Source organism: Corapipo altera, unplaced genomic scaffold, assembly GCF_003945725.1.
Source record: "Corapipo altera isolate COAL_440 unplaced genomic scaffold, ASM394572v1 2b, whole genome shotgun sequence".
In the NCBI taxonomy this organism is placed as follows: domain Eukaryota; kingdom Metazoa; phylum Chordata; class Aves; order Passeriformes; family Pipridae; genus Corapipo; species Corapipo altera.
Genome location: NW_020884874.1, coordinates 25,335,725 through 25,360,838, shown reverse-complemented (window position 1 = coordinate 25,360,838; position 25,114 = coordinate 25,335,725). Strand labels below are relative to the sequence as shown.

General features: G+C 39.4%; 1 protein-coding gene across 1 annotated transcript in view; it reads left to right on the top strand.

Moving 5' to 3' along the window:
* ARID1B (AT-rich interaction domain 1B) overlaps nt 1–25,114 on the top strand; it is a 323,199-nt gene that overhangs the window by 765 nt on the left and 297,320 nt on the right. Inside the window, exon 2 of the mRNA XM_027632627.1 lies at nt 1–484. Coding sequence (XP_027488428.1) covers nt 1–484 — 484 coding nt within the window. The remainder of the gene's footprint in view (nt 485–25,114) is intronic.

The following is a 25,114-nucleotide window of genomic DNA, read 5'->3' as shown; positions in this document are numbered from 1 at the left end:
GGCGGCGGCCGCTGGGGCAGGCGGCGGCGGCGGCTACGGGGGCTCCGCGGCGGGCTACGGGGTGCTGAGCTCCCCGCGGCAGCCCGGCGGCGGCATGATGATGGGCCCCGGCGGCGGGGCCGGCCTCGGCAAGGCTGGTGCCGGCGCGGCGGCGGCCGGCGGCTTCGCGCGGTTCTCCGGGCAGAACCAGCACCCGTCCGGGGCCACCCCTACCTTGAACCAGCTGCTCACGTCCCCCAGCCCCATGATGCGGAGCTACGGCAGCAGCTACCCCGACTACAGCAGCCCTAGCGCCCCGCCGCAGCCCCAGCCCCAGGCAGCGGCGGCCGCCCCGGGAAGCCAGCAGGCAGCAGCGGGCATGGGTATGGGCAAGGACATGGGCGCCCAGTACGGAGCGGCAAACCCGGCCTGGGCAGCGGCACAACAAAGGAACCACCCGGCGATGAGTCCCGGGAACACCGGGCAGGCCATCAGCAGGACCCAGGTAACTCCCCGCGCTCGGTTAATGGACGGCTGGTGCCTCCGTGTCGCTCGTGTCGGGCTCTTAGTTTCTTTATAATTCACTTTTTTTCTCCCTTCCCCCCTCGTCCCCCATCCCTCTCTTTTTTCCTTTATTTTTTTCTCTTCCCCCCAACCCCCCCTTCTTCGGGCTAGTTCTGCCCATCGCTGCCTCCGTAGCGAGTGTGAGCAGCGCACAATGCGCGGCCCCGCTGGGGCTGGAGGCACCGGAGTGCGGTTTTCGCTACCGAAATTAGGTTGTTCTCAGACCCAATTAGTATTTGCCCCCGCCACTTTGAAACAGCGTCGGACGGACGCAGGGCCCGGAGGACAAGCAGCTCGGGACGGACGGGGGCGGGGGTTGGATTTTGTAACCGGAGTGTCGGACGCGGGGGGCTCCCGGGGGATAACGTCCATTATCTTTCACGGGGCCCTTTTTTTTTTCTTTTTCTCCTCCTCCTTTTTTCTTCTCTCTTTACCCGGTATTTATTTTTTTTTTTCTTTTTCCGAGCAGAACGAGTTGCGCCGTTGCGCGCTCTTAGCAAATTAGTTTGTCACTGATTGGAGTTACCGCAGTGAGATCCACGTAACGCGGCCGCGCTCCTTTCCCTGTGGGAAGAGCGCGCGCGTTGTGTGTGCGCGCGTGTGCGCCCAGTCCGCGCGGGGCGCCCCGGCCCGGTGACCTGCCCGGGACTCTCCCGCCGCCAGGAGCGCGCTCCGGTGCGCGGGCGCGTAACAGCGCTTCGCTTGTCCGCAAACACACGCGGAAATAAAAAAAAAAAAAAAAAGGAAAAAAAAAAAAAAAAAGAAAGAAGGAAAAGTCCTTGGCGTCAGCAAAGGGGCGCGGGCACAGGAGCAGGCCGCCGCCGGCCCCCCCTCCCCCCCGCACCCCTCTGCCCCAGCCCCGGTAACTCCGGCGATGGATCGATGGATCCGATCGATAGACAATCGCGATGATCGCGGGGCGGCGGGTGCGGCGCAGCGCCTTTCCGGGGCGGCGCGGTGCGGGAGGAATGCCGGCTGCCGGGCGCGACCCTTGGAGGAGCGTCCGGGTCTCCTCCGCCCGCCAGGTTGGGAATTTGAATTGTGGAGGTAAACTGGCTGCAACCGTCTCCCGACAGCTGCCTCCGAGTTGACATCTAATCTGCCATCTGATTGGCTCCGCGCGCGCCATTGGGCACCTCGCGCCGCTGATGTAAATAGAGGCGCTGGAGCGGCGCAGGCACAGGAGCCCCCGCCGCAAACAACGCCGGCACCGCCGGGGGCAGGGGGGCACCGGCACCGCTGCTCGGGCACCTTCCCCCCGCCGTCCCCCCTTTCACTCCGGTTACACTGCGTGGTTTTCCTGGGCATTGACTCTATCTGTCTATCTATCTATCTATCTGTCTATCTATCTATCTATCTATCTATCTGTCTGTCTTATTTGTTTTAGATTTTTAATTCCGCGCTAATTGGTGGCGGTAGGGGAAGTATCTTGTAATAACAGTGCATTTGGACGAGGATTCGGGTTTTCGCATCACGCTGGTGCTTTCTTAAAAAAAAAAAAAAAAAAAAGAAAAACAACAAAACCCCCAAGCATTTTGTAATGTTGCAGGTTACGGATATTATGCAGGGGATTAGGTCTTTATTAAAAAAAAAAATAATCCCAATACTAATTTCATCGTGTGTCTGTTTGCTTGATGCCTAACCTGTGCATGCCTCTTAAAAATGCCGTGTTTGCATGTAAGCTGCTGTAGGTGAGAAAACGCCGTGTATTGTACAAAGAAGGGAAGAAGGAGCCTCTCTGCCAGAGGTTACGTTTATTTCAGCTCTGCGACGAATCCAGATACTCGGGGAAAACGTGCTTTTGCGTTTGAATTGTGGTTAGAATACTTCAAGAAGCATCAGGAGTTGTTGATGTCATTTTTCTTCACAAGTGTGAGATTAGGGTTGAATTCTCAGTAGGAAGGTGAATTGTGTTAAATGGAGTAGTGCGTTAGAATTTTATGGGTTTCTTTTCCCTTCAACAAGATCTTCCTATTAAGAACTGTTAAATCTTTTAATAGCTTTTAACAGCAAGGTCTGACAGGAACAAATGCAGGTGTATGCTTTTGGGGACTTCCAACAGCTGGATCTTTATGTTAAGTAATGAACAGAAGCTGGAGAAATCACCGCTTAATATTGCAAACGGTGTATTAATCCTGAAAATATAATAGAAACCCTGGATGGGCTGACTGGGTGTGTGTTTGTCTATTTCCAACAGATCGCTCCTGTCATGTTTTTAGTTTTTATTCCATTTTCTTTCTGTTTCTTCCAGGGAAATAAGATTTTTTTTTGTTGGTGTTAGTTTTTACCTTTTTTAATTTGCAATGGTAAAAGGATCAGTGGAAATCATAAGGTAATGAGGGATTGCATGCATAACCTTTCAGAATTACTTTAAAAATATTTGCATTGTCTCCTTTTAAACACAGGTAGTTCAGAATTTCTGGCTTTAAAAGCTAGGAAAACCGTTGTCAGATGTAGTCCATGCTAGTTCAGAGTGCTATTTCTTCACGGCAGAAATTGCTTAAAATATTTATTTTTATTGCAGGAGTGAGAGTAAATTCATTACATCCTCAGTGTGACCCTTAGAAATACTTCCTTATATTTATGGGTTTACATCCTCTCTTACAGATTTCTTTTTTCTTTTTTTTTTTTTTTTATTTTTGTACCATAAGGATTGGTATGCAGCCTAGAAAGAATAGTCTGGCAAGACCACAATTTCTTTGATTATTTTTCAAGTCATTATTATTTTTTTCCTCAAAATAATTGTTATAAAGGCAAGACATCAGTGTTATTTATAATACGATTTTTGTATCTAACCAGTAAGTGATCAAGATAAGAAATTTTCTTAGTTCTAAAAATTAATATTTTTAGTGTATAAAATGGGTTGTGTCAAATTAAAAATACTTACCATTAACTTACAGAACAGAGGTTTATAAATAAATTGTTATTTATTTTTGATTCCCGTGTGTCAATCGCCCTGTGTGTTGTATAATTAAGTAGACAAAATTGTTTGCTTTTTGAAAGAGAAAATTGGAATATTTCAGTCCAGAATTTGAATAGGGGGCTTGTCTTTTTTTTTTTTTTTTTAAATACTCATTTGTGTGTGTACTCTCTATATGTGTATACACATATTAGAATATGCTCACTCGTCATGTGTCTTTGCAAAGCAGATGTTGATTGGCCCCTATGCCTATAAGGAACTATTGTGCTCTGAACAGAGAAAAAGAACCGACAGCAGGCTCAACATCTGAGATGCTTGTTCAGAAAATTCTTGCCTCAGCATGGGTAATTTTTGTAATATGCGGAGCTGTGGCTCTAAACTGACTTCTGTGTTTGTCCAGCCTATTAAATTATTTAAGAAAATTTGGCTTCCATTTCATTTAATTACCTTCCCTAATTGTGAGACATGATGTAAGCTTGCAAAAGAGGCCTCTTTTTTCTAAAGAAATGCACATTCTCAAAGCAGGTGAATATTGCTCACACGGATACATTGATTTGATGGTAGGGAAGTTGTGTGATGCTAGTACAATACTTTGTCGTTCAGGTCTTTTGATTATTGATTAATCCTTGGCAGTGTACAGATATTTAGAGTCCTGAGGCTCCTTTTATTTTTCACTTTTGATTTGCACTGCAGTAGCTTAACACATTAGCTGGCCTCTCTGTGTGTGCTTTATATAAATCTTTCTCCTTTGTGCACATGTGTAAGATGTACATGCACCTACACAGCAGGAGAGAACCTGTGTCTTTTCAGGAGTACCTGTATAGCATAAGGTATATACCAACTTTTAAAACCAAAAATCAGTTGAGCTGCTCTGAGTTTGTGTATATAATTTGTTTTACACAGGAGAAACTCTGAATATGCCTGATTCTGCAGCTCTTTTTATGCCAAATAGATTGTCCGTATTGGGAGTTCTGGCCAAGTCAGGGCTGCAGAATCATGTCCTGTGCCTGAAAGCCATTAAATGACTGTTAGTGTGGTGAATAGATTCTTGATGTCTCAATGGGAGAATAAAATATATTTTTCCCTGTGCATTTTCAAATAAACAGTTTAGTATTCACATAGCTTCTATTTAGAAGTAGCAAATAGCAATATTCACAGTTAGTAGCATCTATATATATATTACGACCATATATTTGACACTTTGTGGTTTGGTGTTCAGTTATTGGTTTCTGTAGTAGTGCTTGTGCCTACATGTTGAACAGCAGGACCCTGTGTATGAGATACAATAAAGAAAGAGAGATGCTAACCCGTCTACTCTATTACTGCTTCCATCATGTAAGGATTCTGCAACTAAGCAGTCAATTACCGTCTTTTTGACATTCTGATCTGAATCTGTGGTGATGAAAACCAAGGCTTTTAATCCATTGCTAAATTTTCTAGTTACATATGTAAAATAACATTTTCGAAATTACTGAGCACGGTCTGTTAGGTGATGCTGGTTCATTCTGAAGTAGTATCTTTGTTAAAACAAGATGAAATTTGTGCAATGAAAACAAGTAGCTACTGATAGGTCCCCCTCTTTCTTTTGCGCTTCAAATATTTTGTTACAGATATTTTGGCATTCTCATTGTTAGCGTGAGAATGGCAGTAGTTTATTTATCCTTATGTCCTTAAGATTGTACCTGTGCCCTAACTAGTACATATCAGTACTTTTTCAAAATGTGCCATTTATCAGGAGGCTTTGCAGATTCTCTGTGGATATGTAAAGTAGTGTTGCCACACTCGCTGTGCATGCATGCTCAAGGCTGCAGAATTCAGTAGCATGTGTTTGTGGTAGGCTAACTTGCTAGAATATATTTTAGAATTGTGATTATTAAGGTACTTGGGAAAAAAACTTTTTTCCTTTCAATTTTGGGGCTATTTACATAGTGTTAAATATATGTTTTGGTACGATTGAATGAGGACTTTAATTAAACTTAAATTAGAAGTATACCTTAGTGGTTTTCAAATTTGTTTTGAAAACTGGTGATAGAAAAGTGCTGCTAAGCGGTGTTGTTTTTGTATTACTTGGTGCTGAGAGAAGCAAATAAATGTAATATATGAAAATCTTGTAGAGCCAATCATATTAGAGTAAAATTTATTTTAAGGAAGCCTTACGTGCTTATAAATTTAAAATTATTTTTAAGTAAACCTGAAAAGTTTCTGTACGTCTGATGTGCGTTTTGCCATTCAGCTCATAATGTTATCCTTTTACTGTTTCTATTGCCCAGTCGTACCTATTCATGCTCAGTTTCACACACAAATGCTGATGTGCTGGCAGAGTGTTGCAGTGTTTGTGTTGCAGGTGGGCTGGAGGATTTCCGTTGTTGTACTTCCATTTCTGAGTGTGGCATCCAGTGATCCACCAGGAACATGTCAGTGCCAAAAAAACCAAACCCATCGAGGGTGGTGTTCTACTGCAGTCGAGCAGTACCTATGTAAATCTGTGAACAGTGGGGACAGTAGATGGCTAATTTGTATAGGATTGGTCTTAATTACCTTTATTTTCTCAGTAACAGTATTCCAAGTACATTTGATTTTTTTTCACTGTTTTTTTGGTGTACCTTGGACTGGAGGGAGAAGTGATTCTTCCTGTTGTACAGGGTGGGGAAAATGAGGCACATAACATCCACTTTGCTTCAGACAGGCACACCTTAGCACAACTGAAGACAGAGATCTTTTGGAAATAGCTGGGGTCTTGATGCCATAAACTCTAGCTTTTGAATAAATCCAGTTTTACCGTGAACACATTTTGTTGTGGGAGAACTTAAGCTTTACAGGCATCTATTCAGGCAAGTGAGAAGACAAATAACTCAGTGAAACGAGGGATTTGTCTTCTGTGTCAGTACAGTCACTTTAAAGTAAAGGCACCATAATCTAAAATTTCGGTATTCCTTGCACTGTGTCGTCGTTATGTACGCAATGTCATCTGTATAAAGGCATTAGATTTCTCATAGAAATTAAACTCTGAGGAAAATTTAGTTGAACGAGTGCCCAGGAGCTTAGCTGGTGTTGCAGAACTTGCCTTCTGATGAGTATTATGCACAAAGCACCAGTATGTGCTTGGGGGAGGGAGGTGGCATGTGTGCAGGGGTGCATGCACAGACTTCCTTACTACTAAGTCCGGTTGTTTTATCTGGCAGATACATGGTCTTCAGTTTTTGAATGAACAGATTTGATGCAGAAATCACAATTGTTGTGTCTTGTTTAAAGATTGCTTTTCATATGGGAATTGTTCTTACTGCAAATATGAAGTACCTTTTTAGCAAACTTTGTATCCTCAATATAGGATGCTTACTTCATCTGAAGGTACTTGCAGCTGTTTTGGAAATTGTGAAACTTAAGGTCATTATCCTGATGCTTTTATAAAAATTTTTAATTTATTAAAATTATTGGTTTATCAAAACCAATATGAAATCTATGTAAAAGTTTTTGGCAGGTATGATTTGAAAGGGTGTTGATATATTATGCATTTATACTCTGTGTATAGTTGAAATATTAGTTTCCTTGTAAGCTAACAAATCCAAGTCATGAGGCTGCTGAATTTCTGAATGGGTAGCGGCCAGTTCAATTTGTGGATGTTAACCAGAGTTTGATGGTTCTGCAGTGTGTGTGTGAGGAATTGCTTTCAGTAGACGTATCAGTGTGTGATCTACTTGCATTATACTTTTTGCATTTGAGTCATGGTGGGTTTAGTAACTACATCGGAAGGACTAAGCATGTGTAGAAGTTTGTAATCTATTTATTAGTTTCCTTTCTCCAGTTTCAAGAACTATTTGTTAATCTTTTGCACCTGAACTTGCACGATTGCCAAATAGTGTTCTGCCTTTAAGAATTCACTGCTGTGCCTTGTCTTTAAGAATTCACGGCAATGCCCTGTCTTCTTCCCTGTATGTTGTAGCTTTTTCAGATTTGAAAAGATACTGAATTTAGGTTTGTGATCTAGTAATTGTTTATGAAGACATCCATCTGAGTGATAGGCCCTCTGACACTTCATCTGTATGGCTGTGTCACTGATCTCCCCTACCACCCTCATCAGTCTCTTTCTGACCATTTGAGAGTGGAGAAGGAATATTCTGTTAATATTTTTTTTCCTTTTTTTTTTTTTTAATTAAGAAATTAGATGTACATGGGATTTTTTTTTGTTACTAAAAAAAGGATAATCATGAAAATGGGAAAAAACTCTTGATATATAAACACCCTTTTTTTTTTCTTTTTTTGGCAGGGGAAATGATGTGTTACTGATAGGTAACTTCTTGTAAGCTTCTACTTTAAATTTTTACACTCGGGATTTTTTCTTTGTTTGGTATTTATTTTAGGTATCTACCCAGTTGAAAAATAAATTTTGGTAGCAGGGGTTTCTCTTGGATGTGATTCTGCTAAGTTACTGAATCAGTTTATTTGCCCTTTAAAGACCATGTGGCCAGATTCACTTTGAAGTTCTGTTGTTATAGCTACATAGTTAAAGTTCAGGGCATTAATTGCATCCTTGACTAATAGCTGTTGTGGCAAACCCCTTTGCATTTAGCTTACCATTGGGGTGGTAGTGTATCTGCAGTGGCAAAATAACAGCCTTTATAAGTAATCTCTCCTGAGGGGTTTACAGGTATGGCTGTTAAGATAGAGGTATCTCGCTGAGTTTTTCGGAAGGTAGATAGTTCCACAACGTGTTTTGGTCTTGTTTTAAAAGTGCAAAGAGGTCTGCATTACGTGGCAAAGAGAGGGCTGTCTTGCTGTAGCAGTCCCTGGTACAGCCGGGTTTCACAGAAAGACCTGAAGTTTGAAGCATGGTTGTTCTGTGTTTGAGTAAAGAAAGGAAATCAGTTCAGAAAATCCCAAAAGGAGGGATCCTGTTTTAAAACATAATTGTAGTCGTGTGTGCCATTGCCAGTGTGGACATGGCTTAATTCACAGATTGATTGAAGTGGAATAGTGCCTTCTTTAAACAATCAGTGAATGGTAAGTAAATTATGTGACTTAAGGAAAATGACATTAGTAGAGGATTGGTGCAGGAATTCTTGATATCTGTCTGCTGGCTGCATGATCCAAAGGTAGCTGTTTTCACTGATGGATACCTTAGTTTCCCTATGTTGAAATAAGAATATTTATTTGAGTTTGATGTGCAGTTTTAGTTACAGTGTAATGCAGAATGAATAGGCAGCCTAAATACTTGTTATACCTGAAGGTATCCAGTCTGCACTGTACCTTCATCTGTTTGTTTGGATGGGATCTGAAACTAGGTGTTCCCAACATTGATCGTGTTATTTGGTTAGCTTGTCAGACTTACTTGTTTGTAAGCAAGATATACTGAAACATCGTCTCTGAAAATTTCTTTTGAAAGCACAAGGACAGGATTTGTAGTTCTTAAATTTTATTCTTTTAAAGTTAAAAATAAAGATAGGGAGGTTTGTTTTGACAGCATCAAAGGAATATGCTGGTTTATTTGCAGCCTTTGATTTGGGTGGAATGTATGGAGTTCTGTATTTTTTTTTTGTGTAGCAATTTATGTTGTGAATATTTTGGATTTTTTGTTTATATGAAATGGTAGTATTTATGTCTTACTTTCAGGCATGATTTATGAGAAATAACTGTGCTTTTGTGAATTTTTTTTTAATTTAGTGTTTCTTTGTTGCTTGAAATTCCCAAGTCAAGAAAAGCAAAGCATGTTCTTTAGAGCTGTTGCTGTTTTAAGGTGTTTATGGATGGTCATAGATAGAGCCTATTTAAAGAAATATTTCTGGGAAAAATAGAGTTAGGTACATTTTGAGGCTGTTTTAGCTGTGTACCAGCAGTTGAAAACTAATTTTACTTGGCAGTTTTACTTATATTTGAAAGTCCTTCCTATAAACAGAAAGGTCGACTTCTGTGAGGCAGGTAACTTCTTGGTGCCCGGTGTTTAGTGGTCATGAAACGTGCTGGGAATACGTAGATGCCTGTTGGCTGTTTGTGCTGAAGCTGTGACCGACTGAGGCATTTCCCTGGTGGGGCACGGAGGTGTCGCCGGGGAAGGGAGGGAAGTGGAGGGAGGAAGAGGGGCCGGTGACAGCGTCTGTACAAGTTGCACACACGAAGCGAACTAGTTCGCTTGTGTGGCGTCACATGACCAAAATATTTTCCCCTTTTCCGCTGCCAGAAGCTATCTATTGCTTTTCAACAACCTCGCCGCTCGGGCAGCGGGCCAGGGCGTTCCTCCCGGCCGGCGGGATGCCCCGGCCCTCACCGGTGGGATCGGGAATTTTGGGAAATGTGTTTGTTTCGCTGCCTTTGGAAGGTTTTCTCTGCTTTCACATCTAAGAAACAACACTGTGTGTGGAGTATTTCTAGCATTTTAAGTGACACTTATTTTACATTTAAAATTGTATTTTTTGCTGATAAAGAGATGCTGTATTTGTATGTCTTGTATGTTACATTTTGGGTTACAATGTATATTTTTTCTCTTAAATCCTGAAGCGCTAACATACAGCTCTTGTGGTAAGTGTCCTTCCACCCCCAGCCTGGCATAGAGCTGGTTTTCCTACTAACAAACTGTAGGAGCTAGTAATTCAGTGACATTTCTGAGATTTTTAACTTTCTGTGGAACGATCTTTCTGTTGTTGAACATGTGGTATGCAAATACAGGGGGAAACAGTGCTACAGAGTATTTTGTTGTGGGTTTTTTTTAAGTATTAAAAACACATTTTGCTTTTCTAATAAACCCCATAACCAGACCTTTTAATGTTTTGATATAAATAGCAATTACACTAACTGAAACCCAACCACAACTAAAAAAATTCATTTAAAATCATTTAGAAGAAAGGTTCCCAACTTAATTGAGCTCTTCCTTTAAAGAGGAGGGACTGATTGGGCAGCATCCAAAGCAAAGTGTATTGCATTCTAGAACAATATTCTTGAAGTGCTCAAGGTGTTGGTGTAGTTGCCAACATTTAAAGATAAAGATTTTTCAAAGAATTAGCCAGGGATCTAAGAGCTACCACAGCCTAAGCTGTTGAGAGCTTTGTATGTGAATGCTAGTAACAACTGGAAAATTTTCTGGATGAATTGAGACCCTTGAAAAATTTTAGATTAAGATACACAGACTGGTTGTCTCATATGTTGGACTAGCATTTAGGGATTTGGTTGTTCACAAGAAACTTACCAAATGCAGCACTTTGAACAAGCAGTGAAGAGGGATTGTTTGTCCCAGGAAGACTTTGCATAGCACCAGCATTCCTCCTTTTAGTTCTTCAGCTCATTTTAATAATAACAGTGACAATAACAGCACACTTTCTTATTATGAGGAAGGTTGAGGAGGGCCTGAGTAAGCTGTTCGTTTGCTAGAGTGTGGTTGGCAGAATGTTGGATGCAGTCTTCTACTTTTTTAGAGAGTCTAACATTATTATGTGTCAGCTCTATTGCATGATAGGGTTGTTCAGTGGTCTTCCTCTGTATTTTCTCTTTCAGGGAGTGAGAGATTTATTTGTGGATTATTTGTGTCTGTTTAACTTCTTTCCTTGCCAAAGTTATAGTAGTTTGTTTTATGCAAACGTCATAGTTTTTTTTTGCTCCTTTGTCTTGTGATACTTATTTTTCCACCTTGAAATATTATCCTCAAATTCCTATCTTTCTTGGTTTTCAAATCACTGGAGTGATGAAAAAGCCATCTTTATTGTCTTCTGATATTTTGACAGTAGTGCGAGATTGATTAGTGTGACCGTTTATCCACAGAGAAAATAGCTTTTTAGTGACTCTGGTACCCATCCGTCCCTCTGACTTTGCTTCTCTGTCCTCCCAGTAGACAAAAGTTGTTGGGGAAAGAGAGGCAGCAGGGAAAGTGTCTTCACTAGCCAGCTTCCTGTGTAGACTCTCCTAGTGACCCGAGGTCAAGTTGCATTTAAAAAAAAAAAAAAAAAAAGCCAAAAAAACCAACCCAGCAAGCCCTCAAATCCTGGCAAGACTTGACAGTATAACAGTAAAACTCATACAAGTAGTTATCTATGGGTGATGGTGCTGGTATTTTTGTTTCAGATTCCTCTATTGCTGATCTTCTAAGTAATAGCAGACTTAAGAGAAAAGAGAGAAATAAACAAAGGAAACAGATCAGACCTGGAATGTAAATGTTGACGTGCATAATTTCTTTACTTTTTACCTGGCATGGCACATGTGATTGAAAATATATTTTTATTTGCCCAAAAGATATTTGAAAAGATGTCAGCCTGAAAATTCAAGTATGGTGTTGCTGTACATGTGGAATGGGTAGAAAAGAGAGGAACTGAGGAGGGGGAATACTTTACATGTAGTTGTCTGTATTAAGTAGTGATGTGATGTGCTAGATGCAGTCTGTGCGTTTTCATAGTATTGATATACTTGATATTTCATTTAATAGATTTCCTTTTAATTCTTCTCAGAAGGTTGAGGTGTAGAGAGCTGCCAATGATGGTTGTTTGATATTCCACCATGCCATATTTTATTTGAGGGGATGTATCTTGTTAAGATAGTGAATGAAGCCTGTTTAAAAAGTGAGTTAAGGTTCCATTGTTATAAGAAAATACCTTAGTAATTCAGAAAAGAGCTGAGGCCAATTTCTTCTTGCATGATAGTCTCTAAATTCTGTTGCTTTGCCTCTAAGAAGACCTAGATGTTTATTTGCACCAATTTTGTTCCTTGAAAAAACCCCCCAGTGTCTGATTTACTTTCTTTGTTTCTTTTCTTTACTTCTGCTTTTTAACATTCGGTTTGTTTTTTTCTTTTCATGGTGTTGATGTCTTCCTTGAAGAGATGGAGGAAGAAAGTAGGTTCTTAAAGGCTGCAGCTAGTCATGACATCATAATAGAAGGTTCAAATAATTGTGATTTCTCATGACATTTTTACTTTCTTGAAATTCTTGATCTTACATATGGTTGTCTGTCTTACTCGAGTAAGTTGTCACAGCTAGGGTGCCAGAAATAGGTGGAAATGTAATTTTCCTCCCAGAAGTGAATTTATATATTCTGTTGTAAGCTGAAGAGACAATGAACATGAGGAGTATTTTTGGTTTTCACTTTTTATTTTTTTTCCAAATGCATATCTGATAATGAGCATTCAGTAGCACACTTTTATTTGTCATTTTAATGCTTGGGTATAAGCATTGAGTATTTTTTTAAATGGAGTTCAGTCTGTATACATTGATCAGAAGGTCCAAGTGGGTATTCCTCAGAAAGACAGCTTTTTATTCTTTGTGCCTTGTGAGAATCATGGGCTGAAACAAAGAGCAAATCAGCAGGAGAAAGGTTGTAATGCATAAACACATAGGAAAGCATGTGCTGAACCAAATGGACATGTGCTTTTTGTGTAGATACCAAGCCAGAATTTCTCTAGGGAGTGATGAAGAAAACTTGAAAGCCTAATTTGTTTACTTCTACATTTTTCAGTAGCCTTTTGTTTCACTCCTTGGGCACTCTTTTATTGAGTTTTGTATTGCAAAAAGATCCTACACCACAGGGTGAGTCTGACGGTTGTCTGAATCTAAGACTTCACTACTGCTGAAAAGACCAGTCCTGTCCTGCTGCTTCCCTTGTGTTGTCGCATCAGCTCGCTGATTTGCCTGAAAACTAATCCTGCCAAACAAGACTTGCAAATGTTTAGCTTTCAGCCAGATCATTGAGGTGATTTGACTTGCAGCACAGAGGTAAGACAAGGGAGAATGTGGCCAGTTCAGCTAAGGGTGGGGATCAGGGCAGGACAGCCCCTTTTAGTGGTGGTACAGGCTTGTATCAGCTTAACCTCTTCACCAGACTACATCTTGAGTGTAAAATTACTCTGTAAATAATGACAGAGAATTTCTCAACATTTCTCTGGAGCAGGGAATCATTGTTAGCCCTCTCTTAAAAGGAAAGAAACTGAGGCAGAGAGTAGTATTTTTTTCCAAAGTGATAATTATACAGAATGCATTGATTGTAGTATCCAAATAAGCCTTTGAGTATCTTTGAAATCTAAGAATCTCAAGGGTGGAACTCATCTAACCATATGTACTTTAGGTATTTGTACCTGATCTTTTTGTGTCTCTCTTGTGTAAAGAAACAGTTCTTGATGTGAATCATCTCATCCTAGAGGACATGTGTAGTGCAGGTCTAATGAATTATACTCCTAAAGTTACATGTTTTTTCCCCTCACTCTAAAGAAAGTGTAAGCCTGTAAGCTCAGGTGTTGATGTTAAAAGGCAGATGAAATTAATTCCTTCTACTGTTTATAGTGTTTTCAAATCATACAGGCAAGTGACTCCAGACTTGTGTTGGAGTTCTGGACTAACTTTGCTTCCTCTCCTTGTTTTGCTGATCCATTGGAACTAATGGTTTTCATACCCATTTCCTATTAAGCTTGATACATTTCTGTTTTGTTGTCCTTTTTATAATATTCATTCAGTTTTTCCCACTGCTGTTTTTCTTTTGGTGCATTAAATTTTTGCATGTAAGAACTGTCAGTGTTTGGTTTTTTCCAAGCATATTTGCAGACATGAGGCATACTGGCAAATTTAAAAATACCAGTATGAATTTCCAGATCAGTTGTCCTTCATGCTTAGGTATGCAATTTCCTCTGTACAGAGATGCAAGCTTTTGATTTGGAAATAGGGTAGCAGTTTTGTTGTGTAGATGCTGCTTCACGGTCCATTGAAAACTCTTCAGCCAGTGCTGGCACTTCAGCTGCGGGGAAGCGGGCATCTCTGGGAAGGAGCTTCCGTGCTGTGGTGATGCTCCTCACTGAGCACTGGTGCTCCTTTTTCCCCCCAGTAGTCTCTCCAGGAGGTCTCTCTGTGGGGCATTATACAGGGCAGCAAACCCAGTGAGCACTTTGGCAGTGCTGAGGGGCTGTGCTGAGCATGGGAGGAAGGAAGGGCAGCCTAGTCAAGGGATCTCTACCTCCAAGAGACACGGTGTCTGTGGAAGCAAACAGGGTGTGTTTGGGTTGCTACAAATGTATCCCAAAACCAGGGTGAGGAAACCCGATGTTATACTGAGGAATTAAATTTTTCAGAAGGACAAAAGAAAACACAGGGATGCCTGTCCTGCAGAGAGCTCATACTGGCAATGTCATTTTTTCAAAATAGTTAAAGAGGAAAAAACATTTTGCAAAAGAGATTTACCTACGCATCGTGAAAAATGGGAACCATAATCCTTAATTATCTCTAGGTTCACTTAATCTTTCTTAGTAAAGTGTTTAAAATACCCAAACTGAAGTATTATTGCTATTAATAATTTCTCTGGCATATTTGTGACAGGACATCAGTGCTTTCCACTTTTTGGAGGCTGGTGCAACGATTTTTGTTGGTGCTCTTTTTAAGGGATCTTTCTCACAAATAATGAACAATTTATTTGGCTTAAGCTTGGGTTTTGGAGCTGGGTATCTTCTGAAAAGTTGCTTGTTTTCAAAAGATTCTGAGGAGTCTTTTGTAGTTTTAAAGTTTGTATCTTTAAGTATCTTTTTCAGTTGTCTGTTATAGTTTGAAGTTCAACTAGTGGCATGATTTTCAGATGTACTTTTTTCCCCCCAGTGTGTTCGAGGGGAGGAGAAGAAGGAAGCATGGCTTCCTCAAAGGTTGACTGAAATGTTTTAAATTCTGTAGCAAATGAGGTGAGAATGAAATTGTCAAAAGGATAGAGACTAAATTATTGAAGCACTTGACTGTTTAAAGTGGCTGGGGATGTACTATAAAAGGTGCGAGTCTAACAGTCAAATGCGTAAGCAGCACCTTATTCCTTCCTTGTACCTGATTTCTCACCACTTGCTTTACATGGTGAGAGCCTAAATCAGTGTGGGAGATATCGCAGCCGTTCTCAAAGTGTTAGTTTATGATGCTCCCACCAGAAGAATTATCTATTACCATATAGGATAGCAGAGAGAAAAGCATTTTCAAGGAAGATTAATTGAAGTAATTCATCACTTTAAAATGGAGAGGATTCATCCAACAAAAATAAAAGCTAAGTATTTTATGCACCTCTACTGGAATTTGATAGCCATTTGTTTTACTAGAAAATATATGTGGACTGGGCATCTAGTGCTTGTCTACACAGTACAGCTATGTACTATAATTATATGCTATAATTATACCAATATAACTCCCTATGGAGACACTCTTATACCAGAATAAGAGTTTTCATGGTTTATTTTACTCTGCTTCCAAACCACATAAGCTTAAGTGGGAAAGGGTACTCTTATACTGGAGAAAGTTTCCACACTGAGCTAGTTATATTTGGTATAATTATGCTTTTTTTTCCTTTAGTGTAGACAAGTCCCTAGTGCCTTTTTGGCTTTGAACTTTAGTTAAGAATTTCTTGGTTGTGATAAGTGTCTAAGCATTTTTACAATATATTTTATAGCATATTTTTATAATGGGACTTGGGTATTTAAACCAATTACTTAGGCCAATTAACAGCTTCCTGGGTTGTGGATAACAATAGGGTATCAAAAGGGATCAGAATTCATGTTCCTAGCTGCTTGGATATATCTGCATTTTTTCACCCTCTGTGATTATACTAGTACACAGTGTACAGCACAACAGGTGGAATAGTCTGTGATTGTCTAATGTGTTCTGTGTTGGACACTTTTTGTCTCCTGTTTCTCATTATTCCTTGAGTTTTGTTGTGCTGTGGCTCTAATTGCATGTATCTCTATGGATCACAGAGAGAAGCTTCCTTGATGAAGTTGAAAAAACTGCTTCCAAAAGTGTTTGGAGAATTGCTGAAATTTGTTGATCTCACACAAGACAGTTAAGACCATAATAGACTTACTAGGAGCAAGTTGTACAAGGAGCAACTCAAACTGGATGCAGAGGGAGGGGAAGGTGCGGGTACCCTTCTGGTATGTGATGTAGTCAGAGGAGAGTGACGATGTGTAGAAGGTGTGTTTGGTAGGGGTGATCTCTCTTGCCTGGTTCAGTCAAAGGTGGGTGCCTAGAGAGAGGTATTTATATGGATGGTGCTTTGAATTTGGCCATATTCTCTACTTCTCTTCTGCCCGTATCTCCTTTGCAGCACGTCTTATCCTTGCATTCACACCTCCCTAAAAATAGGAATATGTAAATGTTTTTTACAGTATTTAGGTCAGTTGGTTAGAGTATGGTGCTAATAATACCAAGGTTGTGGGTTTGATCCTTGTATGGGCCATTCACTTAAGAGCTGGACTCCATAATCCTTGATGGTCCCTTCCAACTCAGAATATTCTCTGATTCTGTATTTTAGCAGTTTCTGCAAACATCAACAGAAATTCCTTAGAAACAGTTTTTCTTATGTATCTTTTTTACTCCTTGTGAAATGATAAGTCTTTTTGTCCTCTTAATTTTCTCTTATCAATGTATCTGGTGTGTTTGTAGTGTTATAGTGTCCTTGTTATCTCATTGTGCTAGACATTGAGGATTATGACTTCAAATTTTGCAGAAATGGGAGAAACCATGGAATAAAATAGAGGTGATAACCTCCAAATCACAGAAAAGCAGGGCTGGAAGGGACATCAAGAGGTCATTTAATCTGTCCTTCTGGTCTGAGACAGGATAAGATAGACCTAATATTTGTGGCAGATGTTGATAGTAGTAACGGACTTCGGTGCAAGCTAAACTTGACATGGAATTGGTGTGAGAGAATACATAGATTCATTGAGGATTATTTAAAGTTTGAGTTATTTCTGTTTTTTGAAAACTTAATGGTTTCTGTCAGTATCGTCTAATGAGGTTTGTATATGTTTGAGTGTAATGCTCATTTTTAATTTTATCTGATGGTCTGTTGTTCAGGTGTATTTCTTCCTGGAATGATTATTTTTTTGTGTTGGCTTTGTAACCAGTGTCTGATTTTCTTTGACATTGAGCATTTAGTTTAAAAATGTGTAGCATTTCCTTTTCAAACTTGACAGTATTTCAAGTTTGTAATCAGTTTCAGTTTTCCTTTTTTTTGTTCAATTTCTTTTTGTGTGAAAGAGCTTAGCAAAAAAACCTGTGGGTAGGAGTGTAGAAGTGAGAAAGGGAAGAAGAATGTGTTCAAGAAATGATAGTACTTGGCAGAAGAGCTGGGTTTAGCTGAAATGCCAGGTTAGATATGAGGTGAATAGTGTGGCTTTAAGTAAAGATCTATATTCTTTGAAGAATAAAAGTGATGTATGTTTCAGAATTTTACACATGGTGTCTGCAGCTCTTTAATCCTAAATTGAAGCTTGCAAATGAGTGTCAGATGAATAACATCTTTCTAAATTGAACAATACCTAAAATTGGAGTTGCGGATACTCTGTTGATAAAACGAACCTTTGGGTTTGTTTGCTGTGTTTTGCCTTTTGGTTATATCAGCTGAGAAACATCTGTCTTTGCTGCTAAATGACCTCTTCTGACTGGGCCAAGTAATTTTGACAGAATGAACTGTCTTCAGCCCTCAGCAGCTGCAGGAAGGTGCTGATGTAAGTTGCCGCCTTGGAGAAGGGAGGAAGTTTAGATGTAAATATACTGAAATGGCTATTGCCCCCAGAAATATCTTGCTCAGATTTACAGAAAAGATTCCCAGTACCTGTGCTCCTTTAGTGTTAATGAAGGCAGTGATTTCCTTTTCTTCCCATTTAATCTGATTGTTAATTTTATATCTGTTCTAGATTTGATAATTTTAGGAAGTTGAGAATACTCTATTTTGGGTTGTGCCCAAAGGGGGCTCATTAATCCTGAAGATCCTCTCTAATAAATAAGGAGGTTTCTTTGAAGTGCATTTGGAAAGCTGTTTTGGTGTTTTTGCATGATGGCTGATGTGGGCTCTCTTAAGGATTGGGAAATAAGAGGTGGGCATAGAAGTGGAAAGAAGCCAAGAGTTTTCAGGCAGGTAGAATTTGAAAATATAATGGTGTCTGCTGTGGGAGAGGGGAGGCAATTCTATGAATATAGCATAATCAGGTTTCCCGTTAAATGATGTTTTTTGGATGAGAAATACTGAAAAAGTGGATCAGCTCTCCTGCTTTCATATTTCTCAAACCAGATACATCTCACATGTTGATTTTTAATTTAATTTTAAATGGTGTGATATTAAAAGAAAATTATGATTGTATATTGAAAACACATGCTGCCTTTGTGTAGAAACAAAGTTCTGGATTCACACTGAATTCTGTGTGTTATGTGCATGTGTTTGTGCTGAGATGCTCTGGGACATTTCATAGTTTTGCAGGTGTTTGTGGAAGAATTTGTCTTGTTTGTAGTGATTGTAGTGATTTCTGTGAAAAGAGCAGTGAAGAAGACTTAGTGACTTCTGTCACTTTTGAGTGAGAAGTAGGTGAAGGTACTAGGGGTTAAACCAGAATTCAACCTGTTTTAAACCCAGGTCTGATTTTTTTTTTTTGTCCCTGAGTAACCCACAATGATCTTTGTATTAACCTCAAGATATGTTTTTGGAGGTCTCTTCTGTAGAGTTCTTTGGAATTCATTCCCAAATCTCTGCAAAATTTTGTTTGTTTAAAATCTGTGGATATTTATTATCTGAGCTGATAATATTTTTAAATCAGCGTAGCTTTTAAATTATGGTAAAAAAATTATATTGCTTACAAAATATCTTTGTGTAAATACACATATGTTGATCAATCTTTTTTTTGTTGTAGAAATTAAAATTTAAAGATGAACAGATCTCTTAATACTTTGAGTTTTTGGCTTGCTATGTTTGTTTCAGTACAGCTGCTACACGCTAAGTGCACTAGTAATTCTAGAATTACTTGCAGGGTGTTCTTGCCACCACCACCTTTAAAGAGAAATTTACAACTCCTTTAGTATTTGTCCTTTTAATTCCAAAATCCAGATGAAGCCTCATCCCATGAGTGTTATTTTACTGTTGCAATGTAATCTTTTTCAGATGACACATGATTTAGTTGGAAACAAATTAGCAGCTATGCATGCCTAAAGAAAGCAATTTAATAAACAAGATTTTTGTAAGACCTAATCAGAATTGTAAAATGATACTTGAGAATCAGTTACATTGTACAAAAGAGCGGGTGTGAATGCAGCCACATGTGTGAATTCATGGTTTCTAGTCACATTGTTCCCTCAAGTAATACAAAGGTTTTGACCTTAAGTTTACTGTTTCTTCAAATCAATAATGAAAATTTCCACTCATAACTGTAGTTTGCTCTGGTGATTGATGTTAATCAAAATTCTGTTGCTCCCATTCCACAATATGGGTGTTTAGCCCCAGATTCTTTTATCTATTTGTAGTTGACCCTTGGACTGAGCTGACACTGCTGGTATGTCTCTAACTGGGACACTGGATTTTTGTGATGTTCAACTCACATGATACAGAGATTCTTATGGAACAATGATAAAAAAAATGATCTGATTAGTTTTCAGGTAACTATTAAAATTTTGCATTATTTACAACCAAGCTTTTTCAGCCTCTACAGGAACTGTAGAAATGTTTTAATGTAGAAAATATGTTACAAGAGAAGAAATTTCTTGGCCCTTGAAGAAGTGACGAGTCTTCTGTTATAGCTAAGTTTGCTTTCCAGTTATCCTGATCCTATATATATCCTTTAGGAATTTTGTATATATTGGCTTTAGCCAGAGGCTTTCCCGCGTTTTCTTATTTTTAATTAAGACGATTTTTTACGCAACTTAAAAAAAAATATATCAGGCTTGAAAAGAGAAAATGCTATGAGCCTAGAAACCAATGAATACAGAAAATCAGTGCTTCACACTTCTTTTTAGTGTCCCGGTCTGCTATCTCATGTGAGTAAGGTGACTTTTTCTAACCTTCTTCTCTTCCTGATGTGGCAGAAGGATATAACTTTTAAAGCTCTGGCAACTGTTTCTCAGTGTGGGCAGAACTTTCTGAACCTTCCTTAGTTGCAATTTCATGTTATGGCTGTAGAAAAGGAAAATAGCTATCTACTTTTTTTTTGCCTGGTGGAGTTTTCCATTCTGTTATCCTTTTGTGCCTCTTTATTCCTGTAACCTGCAGATTTTTTAAATGGTGATTGTTTTAGTATCCCCCTGTCCATGTCTCCCCCCTCCCCGATTTTATTCGTCATGAACTTGGACACCTGCAAAAAGTGAACAAAATTGCATAAAGCCACTGCAGTGGAAGGACACTTTGCAGAGAGGAGTGGAAGATAATATTTGACAGCAGTCAGGGTTGAGAGTAAGAGGTAGGGGGGGTGGGAAGAGAAGAGTGTTTTCTAGAGTATCTGCTAGATTCCAGTGTTCTCTGATTTATTCTGGAATTGCATTCTGGTGAGGTCAATTACAAATACCAGCAGTAAGTATAATTCAGTTTTTGAAGAGTTGTCATTTGCCTTTTTTTTTTTTTTTTTGTAATAGTGTAATCTTAAAGCATGGCTTAGAAATTTTAAATATGCTTCCTTCAGGAGCATCTGATGAAATCTAGTATATAAGGTTGAATTTGAGCAGTTGAGGGGGCTTATTTTTGATCTTATCTTAGAAATAGGTGATTTTTTTTCAAAGATATTAATACTGTTCCAAGTCATCTAGCAGAAATTTAAGGCATTTCTTTTTTTTTTTTCTTTTTAAGGTGTTTTCAGGCACCTTTTTCCTCTTGAAAGTAGGTTTCTGAAAGTTTAGAGTACCTTCTTACAGCCTGTGATGCAATCTCTCCTTTTCAGAACCTTCTAGAGGTTTGGGTTTGTTTCTCCCTTAGCCTGCTCGCTCTGACTCCTAGTCTTGTTTCTTGTTGATAATAACTGACATCAATCTTCCCGAAGTCTTCATGTCTCTTTCCCTGTTAAAAGTGCATGTAATACTTGTTGTTATGAGAATGAAAACCCAGTCACAGAAAGGTGAAGTGTTGTGCTCATGTTTGCATAGCAGGTCAGCTGCTGAGCCAGGAATAGAAGTCCTGTCTTATGACTCAGTGCCCTAACCACTGGCTGTGCCACCTCTCTGGAGCACTGGTCTTTTCCAAGAATATAGTAGCGATGGGCTATAGAAGTAACTACAGCAAATATAGGAGCTTTGCTTCCAACTCTGGCAGAGCTCCGAGTTTTATACGTAGCTTAAAATATTGGGGGAGAAAAAAAGCTTTCTAAAGGAGCTCCTAGATAAGTTCTGTAAAGTTAAGGTTTGCTTTGCTTTGTCTGGAAACAACAACAACAACAAAATCTAATTGAAAATAGCTTTCCAGAAGGTTTTGGATGTGGAAAAAAGTTCCATGTGTTTGAAAGTCAAACTCTGCTCTACAAATAACCTTAAGAGCGGCCTGTGATTAAATCTTTTGTATATTCAACAACAAACTCATTTTATGCAACCGCAACTATGATAAAATTGAATTAAATGAACCTGCCTCTAAGAAAAGAGACTGAATAGCTGAGTAGTGCATTATTCAATGAATGGAAAACGGGGAGGCTGGCTGAAACTGCTGGGAAATGGTTTTTAACATTCTATTGGGCTAAAGAGCAATTCTGTGAAATCACTGTATTTGTTTCCCCCCCTACCTCCCCACCCTCAATTTTTAAATAGCAGTGCTCTTCATACTGTCAGAATTCAGTGTTGTGACACCCCTACTCAAAAGTTATGACAGCAGTGTAATGACAGCTACTGCCTCTTGAGAATCAATCAGGCAATTAATTTTGTAAATGAAATGCTGATTATACAAAGCTTCACATGAGAGGCCCAGTGATTAAAATCAATTTAACAAATTGTTTCAGGTGGGACTTGATTAATAATTTGCCATAAATGCTGAGGATATATGACCAGCATACCTTTTTTTTTGGTGTGTGTGTGTGTGTGTTAATATAGAACTATATATAACACTTGGAGTGGAAAAAATGTGCAGCTAACTGTATGTACTTCTGGCTTGTGACCTAGATGTGATTGGTTATACCTTCTTCTGGGTACCCTGTCCTCCCGCAGTGTCCATAATGTCACTTTCTCAGCTAGTGTTCTCTCCAGCGATTAAATACATCTGATGTTTAATTTTATTTTTGTGAATAAAGCCAAGTGACTGAAAAAGTGTATTCAGATTCACTTGGATATTTACTAGGTTTAGGAAGATTTTTCTTTAAAATTTGAAGTAGAGGTAGGATTTCTTTCATTTACATCTCTTGAACCCCCATCACTTACATTCAGGACTTTGTGCATTTTCCCCTCCTACTGCAATACTTTTCTGCAGGGAGCCTTCCTGCAGAGCTCCCCTAGTTCCACTCAGGGCAGTGCTCTGTTCCTTGGCTGAGGGACACTATTTTTAGTACATCCTTTTCTGTCCATCTAACGCTGTGTTTGTGTAAGAGCTGTACAAAGTAGGTAAGGGAATTTTTTTTCGAGTTCCAGATGGCAGGCATGCACAGTGAGTGAAGGTGTTTACTTGTCTAGGAAGCTGAGAACCTCAATGCCAGACAAAATAGAAGTAACTGGTATTCTGGGTGGGGCTTTTCTTTTTTTAACATACAGTTTTCTGGGTTTATGAATGGATTTTCTCTTCCTTGTTGAGCCGTAGTGTTGGCTACTGAGGAGACCTTAGGGCTGTGAGACATCCAGTGGTAAATCTAGCCTGAGAACTTTTGAGATACTATTTTCCCTTGCTATCTGCCTTGCTCTCCTGCTGCAGTTTGCTATTCCTATAGCAGAAATGGTAGACTGAGAACTGTGCCCATGTGTCTCACGTGCTCCAGCGCCAAAGCTATCATAGTGGTGCAAAACCACCTGACATAGACAGTTTTAAATTCAGGTGCTGGACTGTGGATGGAAGTAACTAAAGTGTGGCCACAGGAAAAGCAGCACACAGGAAAAGCAGCTGGAATGAGTGACACCTATAGTTGTAGATACATTTGCTAGAAGATATCTTTAAGAACCCTGCTGCATTAGAAATTGCTGCAAATATGCTGAGGAGAGTAAAGCTTCTTCATGCCTAAAGAAAAGTCTTCTCTTTATGGGGCATCCAAGTTAGAGAAAACACATCTAGAAACAGGAATATAATTCCCGAGTACTTCCTGGAAGAGGTTTGGAATTAGGAAAGGGTGTTCAAGTGTGATGAGGACAGATGACACACCTTCGGTTGAATTCAGAGCAACCTATTAGCTGTATGTCAGTAGTTGGCAGAGACAAGGCAACTTGAAGGGCAGCAGTTCTGAGTTGTGAACTTGTCAGAAACATGCTTTGGCCATCATGGTGTGTTAATGTGTATAATTGCTTTTTGATGTTGTCTTCACCTTTGCATGCACTTGTAGTGGCAGCTGAAGAGTTTGATTGTGTATACTTCATTAAAAACAGGTTTCTTTGCTATATTTTTTGTGAGTTGTCCTTTCAGTAGTTGTTTAGGTTTATCTGTGTGCAAAATAATAACCAGAGAATGGCTGACTCACTGACCTTCCAGTTTTTGGCTTGTGTTAAAGAGGACCCAGAAGAAAACTGAAAACCAGTATATTTTTCTCCCCCATCCTGCAGAAACAGTTGCTCGTATAAATTATTTGTAAATGTTCTAGGGCAGTTGTAGTTGATTCTTTGTGGGGCATAGCTTTGATTTTTCTTTCCCCTTTTTAATTACTTTTTGTTTTGAGTGGGGAAATAATCTTTGTCATGTCTGCCTGCAGCTGAAATCAGACAGTATGGAGAGCCTTTAAGACAAGGAAAATGGCTATTTTTGTTACATATTCTGCTAGTGTATGCTTCTTCATTCACTGGATTGTCTTTCATCATAGGCTTATGTCGAAGTTGGCTTTTTGTTTTTGCTTATTCCTTGTTATGTTTGTGCGACTGCCTTTTTTAATTAAAAATTTTAGTTAAGTACAGACAGTAGATTTCCTATTTCAAAAACATAGGAAACATGTTTACCAGTCACCTCTCAGACTTTATTATTAATGTAAGTCAGAATTTAATGCTGTACATTCATACTTTTTTAATAGTTGGTTGCAGTTTTCTTAAATGGATATTTAAACACACATAACAAGAGTTGTGTTTTGATACTCCCACTTTGGTCGTGTAAAAGTGTTGGCTGAGGCGTCCTTGTACATGTTCATACAAATGATGGCATTATCTAGGAATGGATTATCTTTTCTCCAGTTCCGTCCTCATGCCAGCTGTGTCATTGTATTATAGTGAATACTTGTGATTATCTGTAGTGATAAATTTGTAACTTGGTGCCTGACCTAGAGTTCCGAGCTCCATGCCCATCTTTCTTGGAATGTCGGTAACTGATTGTCAGCTGTCTTTATTATGAGGTTTCAAGGCTTTGTTTTTATACGGAGGTAGATTTTCTTTTTTTTCAGTATGGAGACAGAAGCTTTGGCTGCAGATGAATGAATAAACAAAGAGTTATTGTATTCAGTAGCTCTAGAAGTTTGAGAGGAAGTCTACTTGAGAGTGTTGAGTTCATGTTGTTTTGTTATAGGCACAAATGATGGAGCATTAGTTGGGATGCTCTGTGGCTTATAGTCGCTTTAAATCGCAGCGTTTGCAGTTGTCAGCAAAACCAATGCCTCTTTCAATTTTTTTTGTTTAAACAAACAAAAAAGCACACTTTCACTTGAAAAGTAGTTATATCTCTCATGTGAAGAGTCTTGTAGTGAATTGCTCTGTCTGCTTTGTATAAGAGCACTACCATCACATCTGAATCTCATTGTGACCTTAGTAAAGTCTCTCCCACTCCTCCCTGCCTTGAGACTTCAGTGGGGGGAGTTCTTTGTGGCATCTTTAAATGGAAATGTTAG